General features: G+C 26.9%; 1 protein-coding gene across 1 annotated transcript; it reads left to right on the top strand.

Annotated features, from left to right (window-relative positions):
• Positions 1-14539: 14539 nt before the first annotated feature.
• LOC126680654 (uncharacterized) lies at positions 14540-15512 on the top strand. The gene is made up of 2 exons (XM_050375810.2): positions 14540-14677; positions 15171-15512. Exons 1-2 carry the CDS (start codon positions 14603-14605, stop codon positions 15510-15512), a joined length of 417 nt encoding a protein of 138 aa, XP_050231767.1. The 5' UTR covers positions 14540-14602.

The raw sequence follows: 15512 nt of genomic DNA, 5'->3' as shown, positions 1-15512 counted from the left end.
TAGTGTGATAACCTATTATGCATCGATACTTCATCTTCATGTTTATTTCGAGCTGCAAATTTAAAATAAAATAAAAAAGTGCATTTAGCTCCAATCGTATCAAACATAATTAACCGAACTAAATTTTTAAAGATGTGATTTTTTCCAGATCAAACCAATTTATTTTTGCGGTTATGTTCATTTTTTTGTCAATACTACTCGCATTAAAATTTGACTAAACATTTAAAAAACGAACATAATTGAAAAATTAATACTTGTAAAGAGTCAAACCGAAATGAATAAAATTTATTAGCTCATTTATGTTAGACAAAATAAACAAAATAAATTTAAATATTTTAGCTATACTCAATTCAACTCATTAAAAATTACAAAGATGAGATATGTTCTCATAGCACCCATAATGTCTCTTTTTGGGTTTATTGGGCCCGTGAAGGATGCCGGGAAACTCGGCCCTTGTTACGTAGTGACCCACATGCAAGCTTACACGTGGCTATTCGTGGTGACACGTCAGAAATCTGACGTGGGCAAACGGGGTTATATTATATCTGTGTGATTGGTAGTTTTTTTTTTTTTTTTTTTTTTTTTTTTTTTACCAAAGGCTAATCTTCATTGATAGAATTATCAGAATTACAAAAATATGTGACTCCTCAACAGGCTGAGTGAGCCAGTCTAAAAAAAATGATGATACTGCAAAAACAGTCATCCACAAGGGCTTATTTAACCACCAATGGGTCACCCAATTATAGTAACAACGTATCAAAAAAAGCTATCACCCAAATATATCTATCATCATTAAAAGAAGAACTCCTGATGTCATGTAATGATGATAGTCTGTGAATAACAGCTCCTTTATCAACGTTTGAAATCTGAATACTTCGGCCATAATTAAAAAAGCCAAACTCCTGCCAAAATCAAGTTATTCTGCCAACTTGCCAATGCATCTTCTATAGCTACTTTATTACTGTTAACAAATTAAAGGTTATTTTATCTATTTTTTACCGTTAGATGAAATCATTTTCATCTAACAGTAAAATAGATAAAATAAACAAAAATAAAATAACTATTGAAAAGCCATTAAATATATACAAATAAACTGTTGCCATAAAGTCTTATATTATTTTACTACTTATTGATGACTACTTTAATAAATTATCAAGTAATTAAATATAAGTAATATGTGTTTTTCCATGAAATAACTATAATCTTTTTGTTAAAAATTGAGTTTGGGGAGTTAATTTGTCATATATATAAAATTTAGGGGTTAAATTTTACTATATAAAGTTTTTAATTAAAGGGATTAAATTTGTTTTTTTTAATTATTAGGTATTAATTTAAAATGTTTTAAAAATATTAGAATCATTTTAAACCTTTTTTTTATTAAAAACCACCTTAAAAATCAAAACCACTATTAAACCCGGAGAGTGTATCTCACTCTCTTAAGTGAGAGTGGGGAGGGGGATTTTGTACCAAATTTGACAAGTTCAGGATAAAAGTGATCTCGTTTTGCTAATTTGGACGTTTTTGATACTTTGCGCCAAGTTCGGAGGGTAAAATGATCCTTTGTTCAATTTTAAACCAATGCATTCCATATGACTGTAGGAAAAAATTATCGTTGCGGTTAATGTTTCAAAAGAAAAAATATTGAATATAATTCCTAAAAATGATAATTTCATTACGTAAAAGAATAGTGTCAAAATTATGATATAATATTACGCCAAAATAATAATGAAAACTCACGCCAAAAAAGTGATATGAAATCACGCCAAAATAGTGATATAAAATCACGCCAAAAACTAGGTAGCACGGATACAGAAAAGACATAAAACGGGTATGGTCAAATGAGATTTAAAATAAACAAAAACAAAAGATAAAAAATATGAAAAAAGTTAATAATAGAACAATAAGAGATATTTATAAATATAAAAAGTTACAAATTTTATATTTACTAAATTTAATTTTTATATTTACAAAAATTACTGAAATAGATCATTTAAATATATTCAATTTTATCAAATAAAAATCTTCAAATTTTAAAAAATTGAAGTTAATATTTTATAAATATTACGAAAATATTATGTAATTCTACAACTATTTAAAAATGGAATATCTTGTAATTTGAACGATACACTTTACGAGTAATAGATAAGATCTTGAATAAGTTAAAAAAAATGTAATTCTATAAATATTTAAAGATGAAATATATAACAGGTAATTTAAATAATAAATTTTATAATAGTGGGTTAGATTTTTGAATTTTCAATAGTTTCAGTTTATTGAAACGGAAAACGCCACAAAAAATTGAAGTATTTGTATTTTCTAGTATCCGTGTTTCCTAGGCCAAAATAGTGATATAAAATCACGCCAAAATAATAATAAACACGAAAAATAAATTTTACTATTTAATACCTCAGGCCACTCACTGTTTTAGCGCGTTAGCTTCACGGACATTACAGCTGTACTCTTATTTTGATTTTATTTTTAATTATTAAGTGAAAATACTTTAAATCGGAGTATATCAGTAATTTTTATAACAGATTTTATTTTGTAGCGTTGACCTAAAAACTGACTTTTGTCCTGAGTTACAGGACATGATTCTGTTGGAATGATTGCTTAATTAGTTATGATTAATTAATGGCTTTATTTAAATTAGTCACTTAATTGTCCTTTTAATGCTCTTTTTGGCATGTAAGTAATGTTGACATCTCCAAAAAAAATCATCTTAATAAAGGCAATATAGCATAAAACTTATTTATTGGTCTATACCATCTCATAAAAATAGAAGAATATTGGTGTAATTTAACAAAAGTTAAAAAAAAATTATTAATTGTAGTTAAATTTGTTAAATATTTTTACTATCACCCTTTTATTCTGCTACGTTTAGTTCTCATATAATAAAATTATAAATGTATTTTTGATACTTTTATTTTTAACTTGCATCGGTTATGGTATTTATGGCAGGAAGAGTACCATCCAGGTAAAATATATAATTTTGAACTAAATAAATTCTTTTTTTTAATCAAGAGAATAGAAATAAAAAAAATCTTAAAAACCTAACAAAATAACAAAAATTAACCATGGGGGGATGTAAGCAATATTTTGCCCAGTTTAGCCCAGTTATATTCTTTAAAATATACTGAAACTTTGTTGATAAAAAAGCTTCGAATAGGATTAATACGATAATATTTAAAATTTATCTCCAACAAGTTATTTTTATTTTTAATAATTGAGTAGATAGACAGCTCTTATGGAAGAAATTCAATTTGAACACACAACCTTAGCAGTTTGTTGCTTAACGCTTATACCATTTAGATTATAGCTCGTTAGTGGTTCTAATAAATTTATATTAAATCGATATGACATATACATGCCACATCAATAAGTAGCTAAAAGATTGACCTAATGGTAATTATTACTCCCTCCGTCCCGTTTAAGAAGGGACAAATGAGTTTTGTACAAAGATTAATAAAATAAGACAATATTTCATTTTGTCATGTCTACCCCTATTAATTAGTATAGTTTATAATAATAGAATAGATGTATTGTAAATTGAATTGTATTTAATGCATATTGCAATAACTAAAAGGGATAAAAGTGGAAGTTCAATATAAATTGGCACAGAAAATACGATATAGCTTTTTTATATGTGACAATTAAAAATGGAATATGTCCCTTCTTAAATAGGACGGACGTAGTATATGAAACGAACAAGCAAACTTGTCCACACCAATAAAAATAGCTAAAAAGAACATAGAAAAGTCACAAACTTTTCTGTTTAAGGTTACAATTAGGTGTTCGTAATACTTATTGTCAGCAATTAATTAATTTTATTGCAGACTTTTTATGAAGAATTCAAAGAGGAAAACAAGCTATTGGTCAATTGCTCATTTTGATAAAATGGATAAAAGTCAATATTTGAGTTGAATATATATATGTAAATAGAGGAACTTTTAGATTAACTCGGTCGATTACGTCATCTGTAAATTGAACTAATTATATTATGTGTCAATATAATTAGTTCAATTTACAGATGACGTGTAAAACTGAATCTATCTTAAAAAAATTCATTTATTACATATTTTCAATTAAATAACCAAGCAGAACTAGAAAAGTCATGCTTCCGGTGTGCGCCAAATGTGGATGCAGCTATCTTCAAGGCGGAGGGGAGAGCAGCAGTAGGTTGCTTAGTTGTAATGAGTATGGAGACATCATTCTGGCGAGGCAGCTAAGTTTTTCGGGCGTTTTGATGCAAGAACTGCCGAACTGATTGGTATAAGGGAGGTGCTTAGTTGGTTGAAGGGATGGAGCAATCTAACTATTGAATCGGATGCTTTGAACGTTATTCAAGATACTAAAAATGCAGAGCAGTCCATGGGCGATTTATTGGTCGATGATTGTGTTTTGTTAGCGAAGCAGTTTTCTAGTTTTTTTTTGTAAGACGATCTGCAAATCAGGCTGCACACTTGTTAGCGCGTAATGCTCATTCCTTTGTCAGGTCATCGGGATTGATTTTCGAACTTTCCTGAATATTTTACATCTGTAACTGCTTCGATTATTTCTTAATGTAGAATTTGATTATCAAAAAAAAAACTAGAAAAGTCCTCTCAGCCCAAAAGGCTGGTTCCTTCCATGCATCTATGCCATTGGTTCAATATTTAGATTAACGTTTGGAAAGTGGCGGATTATATAAAAAGTAAATAATTGAAATGCATTAAAAAAAGGTGTTTGTTGACACACCACCAAATCTTAATACTAAAATTTAATTTGAACAAATTTTAGATGATTTTACTTCCCTTTAATATATTTTCAGAATTTTTAATTATGAATTAAAAAAAAAACTATATATTGAATTTTTATAATAATACATTTATAATATTTAACATTTAATTTTTATGAAATGTATCACGTGTCAGATAATATTTTTTTTGAAAATTTACAGAATTAATGTCCATTTTTTCAAAGAATTAGTTAATATTATTGAAATCAAAAATTTCAGTTATATTTATCAACATAAAAATTGAACTTAACAATTTCTTAATTAGACCTTATTATGAGATGATGGTGTGATTTTATCAATTAAATGTCACATAGTAAAGTATATATTAGTGTCTCAATGCATGTTATAGGTTAATCAATCATTTTCAAAGATTTCAAGTCGTTTTAAGGACAAGTATGCGAAAAATCTAGCAATGAAAATGACATAAATATGATCTTGTTTTAGGGCTAGTTGTTGATACATTAACTAAGGCTTTCCTTGTAATAAAATTGACATTAGTGGAGTAAAACATAATTTAAAATATAACCTTTTACATTACTCGACTATGATATTTCAAATATGTATTTTATTTTTTATTTGTAATTATATATCTCATAGGCCAACTAATATACTTATATATATATATATATATATATATATATCATAATCCATTTAGTTGTCTAATCCAGCATTTTATGTTTGCTGCCAAATATACATTCATGCGTATTATGTCAAGTGAAATGTATTTTGTACACGTGATCTTATAATATTGCATAACGTCAACTGTAAATGAGTTCTATACTCGACAATAATAAAAATTATGGACCATAATAATAAATTTAAAGATTATAGTATATTTAAAAAACGAGTTATATAGTGAATAGATAAATTTATTTTGCCTATATATCATAGTAAATCTGATTAAATTATTTGTTAATCAACTGTTAGTAAAAAATATATAATAGTAAATATTCTTTAAGATTTGATACATTAATATACTAATGCACATTTTTATGTCAAAATATTATATATTTTAACATTATTTGTATTTTTATAGTTTACTTAGCTCTTAAAAAAATGATACTCCCTCCGTCCCATTTAAGAAGGGACATATCCCATTTTCATTTGTCCCACTTAAGAAGGTCATATCGTGTTTTTTGTGCCAATTTATATGAATTTTCCTTTTTTACCCCCTTTTCTCTTTCCATAATTAATGACTATTAGCCTATACACAAAATACAACACTATCATAAATAGGGGTAAAATAAGAAAATACTATAGTAATTAATGCTTTCTTAATATATGTGAAAAAGTCATTTGTCCCTTCTTAAACGGGACGGAGGGAGTATTAATAAAAAAGAATATAAATAAGTTAAGAAAACTCCCTTTTCTCATTTACTTATAATTTTTAACAAATTACTACATTATCTTATATGTTTATTAAAAAACAATTTTATTTTAAAAATATATTTTTGAGCAAATGACTTTCAGATTTCCACATATACCACGATTCTCACTTTCATCCTAGCCTCTTTTTTGAAAATTAAATTAATTTTTTTATTTAAGTCTTTTAATTCAGTTGACTAAAACTAAAATTGAACGAAAAGATAAAAACGTTAACGGAAACAAAAACTTCTGCCCATATTGATTGATGTAAAGATGGACGAAAGTATAAATTACGATATTTACGAGAATCTAAGAGTAATTTGTGCTTTATTCTTGAATTAAGCTTTAAAATCTAACTAATAGTGTTGATGGTCTATTTTTACTTAGGTATAACAGTTCTTTAGAAGATATAATTAGGGTTTGGTGGGAACAATTCCAGAGAGGATGAAGGCAACTTCCATATATATATTATCACCATTTCTATGGACCCTCTTCTTCCTCACTTTCTCTCACTAAACTTTCTCTCTCTAGAATTACTATAGATAGTTGCATATACACTCACACATGACCTTATACAACAACTAAAGCCAAATGGGACCTCTAATCTTTCACTTTCTATCTAGTCTTTATCAAACCCTAATTTTGTTGCCCCATTTCTAATTTTTAGTGTTCTTAATTTTCTCTCAATTAATCTTTTCTTTTGTGATTATGTATTTGGGGTTTTGATTGGTTTAATGCCCCCAACTACAGTAGATTTATCTCTAGTGTTCTTCTTTAGGGTGCATTGTATAATATTATGTGATGTAATATATCAATAATAACGAGTGGCATGCATAAATATACTTTCCAAAAGCAAATTAAACAACAATTGGTGTAATAGTTAAAGAGAATATAAAAATCATTTAATAAGCGGATTGATCAATATTTTCATTCTTTGATTTTTTTTTATAATTTGAAGAGGGAGAACGCTTATTCACTTTTTGACAATTGTAATAGTTAAAGAGAATATAAAAATCATTTAATAAGCGGATTGATCAATATTTTCATTCTTTGATTTTTTTTTTATAATTTGAAGAGGGAGAACGCTTATTCACTTTTTGAAAATTATAAAAATTTTGAGTAAGAGTCTTGATGTATACCTCAACATTTATCTATTTTCATATCATATAGTAAAGATTAAAAACTGAATTACTCTTAATCATATATAGTTTTCATGATCCATTGACCCTCCTATTTATAGAAAAAAAACTAAAAAAGATAAAATACATTAATATGTTCATAATTTTATTAATATTGATAAACATATTCTAACTAAAAAGCTATTACAGTTTCAAATAATAATTAATATTTTGAGTCAAGAATATTTAAATAAAAAATAAAAAAATGAATATTCTAATTGATAAAAAAGATATAATTTAATATTTTAAGTTATAGGTTAATTTTGTGATAAATTAATATTTATTATAAAAAACTTATAATTTATTAAAATTTTACGTACATCATATTTTTATGAGTTATACTTTTTTTTATTTCTTTTTTTATTATAATTGATCTAAATTATGAAGTTATTCAACTAAAATGGTATTTTTGTTTATTTAAGATATATTTATAATTTTCTATATATATTAATTTATTTTGATTTAAACAACTAATGATTTGACAGTTAATTTCTAGGCAAAACCTTATTGGGGTTTTATTGGATGATGCCTTGGAGACCAAGAGGACATTGCAAACTGGAGAAACTGTCCTTTCACACAACAAATATAGGATGGGACCTATGAAGAAATTTCTATATACAATTATGAATTATAGGAGTATTTATTTATCCAAAAATATTATGAATTATTTCGGCTCACAATGTGGTCCAGTAAGATCTTTTAGCTCAACTTAATTGGCTTATTCATATACACTATTATCAATAGTAATAAATTTCATATCATACCATAAATCTTTGTATAATGAATATAAATTTTATAAAAAAATAGAAAATACACTCAATATAATAAAAGAAAGTCTTGTATAGACAACTTAAATTAATTGATATAATATAATATGATAAATAAAATTTAAATTTTTTTCAATAGCCCGCTATTTGGTGCATGTGGTGCTACTCCAAAACTAAAATGCAAATAAGGGTGTAAGACCATTTCCAAGGGGAGTCATTAAAATGGAAATTGATGACTCCCACACTCTCTTTCATCAAAAATGGTGAAGGAATCCTTCACCATTTCACTTTTTGAATATAATGATATGGTTAATTTATATTTTGGTACATATAATTTATAGTTGTATTTAATTAATTATTTATTTATTAAATAATTTAACGAGACAATTATATAAAAACATTACATGAATAATTTTGTAAAGCAATAACATAAAAATCTTACATTAATAATTTTTCGAGACAATTAAAATAATATTACATAATTAATTTTATGAGACAATAATATAACAACATTACATAGATAATTTTACGATATAATAATCTAAAAATATAAATTAAACTTTATAAGATATTCATAATTAAAAAAATTAATAGCAATTTATTTTTTAAAATATAAATAATACTATAATTCGGACGAATATGAACATAAATAAATTTGTGGATGTAATTGGTAATAAATGTATAAAATGTTAAGAATTAAAATGATTATTATATTAAAAAGTAAAAAGGTATGTTTTTTGGTGAACAATTTGGTGATGACAATTGGAGTGAATTTGATGAAAAATCACCAAATTGAAAAATAGTGAGGAAAAAATAGTGACTCCCCTTGGAGATGCCCTAAGGAAGTAAGATGGACGATCACCTCCTCCCTGTCAGTTACAAAATTATAGTTTTGTTTTTTATATATTTTAACTAATCATTAATTTTTTTTATTTTTATTCTCAATTCTATTTTAGTTATTATTTTAATTTTTATAAAATTCCACTATCTCTCTAATACATAGGATTCAATTGCAAGCATTTATTTGGATTTCAATACCAAACTTAAAATAAAAAGTAAAATTTACTACTAATAATGAAAATGGTCCAATCCTATCTAGGATGGATAAATGTAATGCACAATAATAGAGGGAAGAGATTTTATTAATTAATTTATATTAAATAAATAAATAAAATTGAATAATGGGATGGGTAGGGAGGCATTCATCAGGCAATGAAAAGATTGCAGCAGATCCGATGTATAGGGAATCCTACTTCTTCCAGGCCCTCTCTACCCTATTTTTATTTCCACTACTTATTTTGTATGAAAAATTATTTCACGTAACTATTAAAAATGTTCATTTATTTATTATAAATATAACATGACATAGTCAGCTAATACATGAGATAAATACTCATTTTATGTACTGCTTATAAATAACGGTTTAAATTTATGGGCCGTGTAAAGAATAATCCAATATAAAATCGGATCTCAATAAAATGAATTATATTTTGCCAAAAGAATTTAACATATTTAAGTTAATGTGCAATTATATTATCTAATATTAACCATTTTAAAGTCCATAAACTTTATATTTTTAGTTTATCTGATCTCTGAACTTTATATTTTTTAGTTTATCTGGTCCCTAAATTTTCATCCTTTCGAGGACCCGAGGAAGCAAAAAAAATTAAAGTTAAGGGGATCAGATAAGATCAAATGAAAGTTCATGTACCGAATAAACTAAAAACGTAAAGTTTAGGAACCATATAAGACCAAATGAAAATTTAGAGACCAAATAAACTAAAAACGTAAAATTCGGAAACCTTAAGATGGGTGAATCCTATTATCTAACCTCTTACAAATTCATACTAAATTGTCATTCACAAAAAATAAATGCATCATATGACCTATATATAATTTCAAAGTATTTTAGCATGTTTTTGTATGACTTAATTCACATACTACTTTGTGGAACTGTACAAGCATCTACGCCTGTTCATCGGTCAGTCAAACCGACCCGAAAAAATCGAAACTGAAAATAGGCCAAAATTCAAAATCGAATTGGTTTTGAATTAGACAAAAAACCGAAATTGAACCGAACCAAAAAATTCGGTTCAGTTTGATTAGAAACCGACGTTTTTAATTATTTTTTTCCAGTTTTTAATATAAAAAAATTAAAAAAATATTGATTAATAATAACTTTACATATGTTATTTGTATATTTTATCTATTATAATAAATTTATTAACTTATATATTACATATAATTAAAGAATAAATACTAAAAAGTATAAATAAACATATAAATTTTATTTTATTTTTAAAAAATAAAAATAATTTGTTATTCGGTCGGTTCGGTTTGCAAAAACCTAAAACCAAATTGAAAACCGAATATCAAATTTTTAAGTTGGCAAAAACCAAATTAAACCGTTTTAACCAAACCGAAACAATATTAAAATTTCGGTTCGGTTCGGTTCGGTTTTTCGATCCATTTTGGTTTTTGCACACCCCTACAAGCAGCTATATGGCATAAACATCGAATAGCTTTTCATTAATATTATAAATTTATTTTTTTCTATAAGTGTTTCTCCTCTAATTAAAAGAAAATCCAAATACAACCATTTCGAACTATACAAACGGCTGTAACTTGCCTTTCATTTTTAGTGGTAGTCCCTCTATCTTTATCTTTATTTCAGTATAGTTCATAAAGTTTAAATCGTATTGTCTTTATATCACTTCATTCGACCGCCATTCATGTTTTTTGACAAAAAAAGAAGTTGAAATAACATCGGAGACAATATTAAAAATGAAATAGAAGTTCGAAAAAAATATAATTAGAAATGAAACTTTATCGGGTATGGTTTAGAAAGAGACTTAAATCGAGAAACTGTCAGTGAACCGAACTAAATTAACTGAAAATCAAATTGAAACCGAACTAAAAACCGAATATATATATAAAATCATAAGTTGGTGGCGTTGGAGAGTGTTGTGTATGTGTGATAATGCTATGGGCTCCCTTTCTCTTATTGAATGCACTAATTTGTGTGTGCGCACGAGAGTTACTTCCTATACTAATAGTTTATTTTAGGGTTTTTGAGGGTAGAAGATGGGAGTCCTCATGCCAAGCAAATGATGATCCTACTCGAAATGCATGGGGCTAACACAATTTCCTAGAAGAAATTAACGTAGCTACCTCTTAAATAATAATTTATGGCATTTTTTATTTTAGATTTTGATTGCATTATTTTCTCAAATCATGTGTGTTTTCTTAGGATTCTACTCCGAATCAATGTATACACCAACTACCTTTCATAGTTGATTTCATATCTTAAAATTTTATGTATATCATTGCACACATGCGGGTTGGCATTAAAATATGTTGGGGGTTGGATTGGCATTGTTCTTTTATAAAGAATCTCGGAACCGTTTGAATTAATATTTATGAAATTTATGAAATTTTATTAAATACATAAAATTTAAATTCATGCAATGTTGAATTCGTATGAATCTAAAATTTTACTATTTCAATGAAATATAAATTCATGAATTTATAAGATTTTTTTAAAAAATAATAATAGAAATTTTAAACAATCCATCATTTTTTTAAATGACGAATCTTAATTTCCTATCTCTTAAGTAATAAATTAAATGAGAAATTTTAGAGGACGGTGAATTTTAATAAATTTATGAATTCTCATAATTTTTATCATGTCAAACAATACATTTTGATGAAATTTATAGATGGTGTGAACGTATATTTTGTCCATTTAAATTTTTTAATTCAAACGGTGCTTTAATTGGAGATTTAGAGTTGGTCTGTCTATGTTTTGTGAGAGAAAGAAAACACGTCAATAGGACATGAAATGAGTTTCTGAAATGCACTATAATAGATATATTTTTCATAGAATAAAACTAACGTTTTATCATTTTTAATAGGCTAAATTGCACCAAAAATCACCAACTTTCGCATCTTTTTGGTATTTAACATAATCTTTTTTTCCTTGGCATAAAAAATCATCAACTTTCATTTTTTGACATATTAGTCCACATAACCGTTTCCTTTGAAAAATTAAGCGCAAAACGGCGCCGTTTCACATCCCGTGGACAAATATACCAAAAAAAATGAAAGTTGGTGATTTTTTATGCCAAGAAAAAAAAGATTATATTAAATACCAAAAACACGCAAAAGTTGGTGATTTTTTACGCAATTAAGCTTTTTTAATATATACTTTTAGACATTATTTGGATTAAGTAATTTGAGACGATTGATTTTACAAAGTTTATGAAATTAAATAAAATTAGTTGTTTGGTAAGCTAAAGCGATGACAATTCATAAATTTAAAGAATATTCATCATCATTTATGATCAACCATTTAAAATTTCAGTTCGTAGACGAGAATCTATCATTTTATAAGTGATAGATTGTATTAATCTTCTTTATTTATAAAATTATCAATTTTACATTTAGTGTAAACAATCAATTTTTTTTATAGATTTAATATTTATAAATTTTATAAACTGTTAACTCATCAGTATCTTAATTTTTTTAATTACTATTAGTTACGGGGGTGATTAATTATCAATTTCAGTTCAGAATTTGACTTTTATAATTAGAAAGGGGAAGTGTTTATGAAAAAAATTTAAACTCATGACCTACCAGTTTGTTGCCTAACGTTCATATTATTTGAGCTGTAATTCATTGATAGAACTTGACGATTTAATTTAGTGAAATGAATTAATTTTCATGAAGTCTTTTCATTGTAAAATCATTGTTGACAAATTGTGCATATTTTAATTATGAATTTATGAGCATATAGTTGAAAAGTTGTCCACTTCAAAGCAATCTTATTATCTATAAATCATATATGCTGGCATGCATATATAGGAATTCCCTACCTTTCAGGAATCACCAGCCTGACGTTTGATACCAATTTGCACAGAAATTCCGTCTTAGCTAGCTAATTATGCCACTTTCACAGTTGTATTTAGTTTACTTTTCACCCATTTATTTATGCATGCCAATCTTTTCCCAAACTTTCTTGATATAAAGCAGGGGAGATGTGCATGCACATATGGGTATAAAAGGATTGAATAAGATCCGAAAAATCGAACTAGACCGAAAAATAGTTTCACTCCGTAAAAAAAAATAATTTCTTGATTCATTTCGGTTTTGGACATAAAATATTTAGTTAAATTTTAATATAAATTGAACAGAAACACATACGTTTAACTATATTATACACCTTTTTGTTTTCTTGCAACACGGTAAACATTATCTATGATAAAAAAAAACATGCAATGAATTTAAATAAAATCATTTCTAGGAGTATCACCAAACTTCTATTACATATTGATAATGTTGGTCAAATCCAAAATGTAATGTGTAAGTTTTTACATGTCTGCCACATGGGTGTTCACCAAATAAACTTTTCAAATATTCATATGATCTATTGAATTTACACAATACACCAATGATGAATATGATTTAATTCTTATCCACAAATACAAACTATTATTAATTTATTGGGAGTGAAAATGAAAGGAATTCATCATGTTCATGAATCCTTGCTTCAAATTCTTAGAAGCATCCAAATTAAAACATGAAGCATATAGCTGGTCTTCACAAGAAACATGAAGATTAACATGTACATATATATATTAGGTCTTGTTTGCCTCTTACAAATCATGCTTAGTTCAATTTAATCGTTGTCGTATTGATTCCACGAGTTTGAACTGCAAATTAGGGGTGGCAGTTTGTGTTATCGTGTGATACACGTGTTCTGTATCTAATCCAAATGCGATATGTTTAATTAATCGTGTTGAAATTTCAAATCTGAATACAACACATCTTTTTAACGGGTTAAAATGTGCCGAACTATGTAACCCGTTTACTAAAAATATATCATTATAAATTACTATATACATGAACTACCTAGTTACCCCATTTATCCATAAGTATACAAAAACCTTATTTATCATGTTTCATTATTAACTTATTTAATTTATTTTTCTAATATTTATATATATATATGGGTTAAAAATAACGAAATAGTTTAATGAATATGTTTAAACGTGTCATTTCTGAATTAGGTTGGTTTAACATGTCTAGCTCGTAATTGTTTGTGTCACGAACCCTAACCTGCTTAATTTTATATCATCTATTGTCGAAAAAATCAGTCGTACTATAATTCAAAAACTGCAAGTTTTACGAACTTTTTAATTTTGACAGGCATAACAAACCCTAAATTCAATTGACAATGTAAATTTAACAACAATATGTTGAAATTTTATGCGACACCGATATCATTTTACCACCAAAATTCAAGAACTTGGTGAATCTATCTATAAATTTATAAAAAAAAATTCTGATCCCAAACAAGAATCTAAACAAAGGGGTTTACTATTCGCCGCCCCAAATTACTGGTCACCGCCCCAAAAATTATCATTTTACCCTTATTGTAAAAAAAAAAAAATTCTGAACCAAAAAAAAAAATTTGTTCTCTCAAATGATAGTAGTCCACATTTACTAATTCGATTAAAATGACGGATAACGCTCGTAATTCGTCCGGAAACGAATATCCACCATCCGAAACTAGCGTATCCGGATTTGCCGAGGTATTTTATCTATTTTACGTTCGTTTTAATTTTTTTTAATTTTTTTTAAATATTTTTAAATGGTCCATCGCCGACAGATGGCGATGGACCATATGGGCCATCGTTGGGCGATGGCCCATGCGGCCATGGGCCATCATTGGGCGATGGCCCATGCGGCCATGGGTCCCTCAGGGACGATTCCGTCCCTGAGGGACAATATTTTTCTTTTTTTTTTTAATTTAAATAAATAAAAAAAAAATTTAATTAATGAAATAAATAATTAAATGTCTTTAAATTAATTAATTTTTATTAGTTAGAGATCAATTAAATTCTATTAGTTATAATATAAGTTTAGTGTTTTAATTAAATTTTATGTGGACTACTATTTATTTGTTAGTGTTTTTAATTAGAGTTTCGATTAAATTTAACTTTTTTTGTTAGCGAATTTTTGTATTCACTAGTGTAATTTTAATTTATTTTTCTGAAAATTGTTACAATTATTTTCGTTTTGCAGGTTCATTTAGAAGATTATGGCAGTGACGGTATCGATTACAGTGAACGGTTTTTTTATGAAAACGGGTTTGAAAGTGATACCGAAGCAATAAATTGGGCAAAGGGAATTGCTATACAGATTGGGTTTGAGCTGGTTATTTCGTCTCACAAGAAAGGGGGGTTGGTAAAACTTTTGAAATGTTGTCGGGGTGAGAGATATAGAGGGTCGCACACAGATTTAGATTCTTTTGCACGAAAGAATACGAAGACGAAGGCCTGCCAATGCCCTTTCAGGATTGTGGTGAAATTTATTAATGGCACATGGACTGTTCTTGCGAAGTCTGGGATTTCAAGAGCGGACTGA

Source organism: Mercurialis annua, linkage group LG5 (assembly GCF_937616625.2).
Source record: "Mercurialis annua linkage group LG5, ddMerAnnu1.2, whole genome shotgun sequence".
Taxonomy (NCBI): Eukaryota; Viridiplantae; Streptophyta; class Magnoliopsida; order Malpighiales; family Euphorbiaceae; genus Mercurialis; species Mercurialis annua.
Note: the sequence above shows the minus strand (reverse complement) of the source record. Positions and strands in the feature narration are given on the sequence as shown.

Coding starts and splice junctions, on each gene's coding strand:
- LOC126680654 (XM_050375810.2), top strand. CDS start 14,603: ATGACGGATAACGCTCGTAATTCGTCCGGAAACGAATATCCACCATCC. Junction 14,678..15,170: donor GCGTATCCGGATTTGCCGAG/GTATTTTATCTA, acceptor TTCGTTTTGCAG/GTTCATTTAGAAGATTATGG.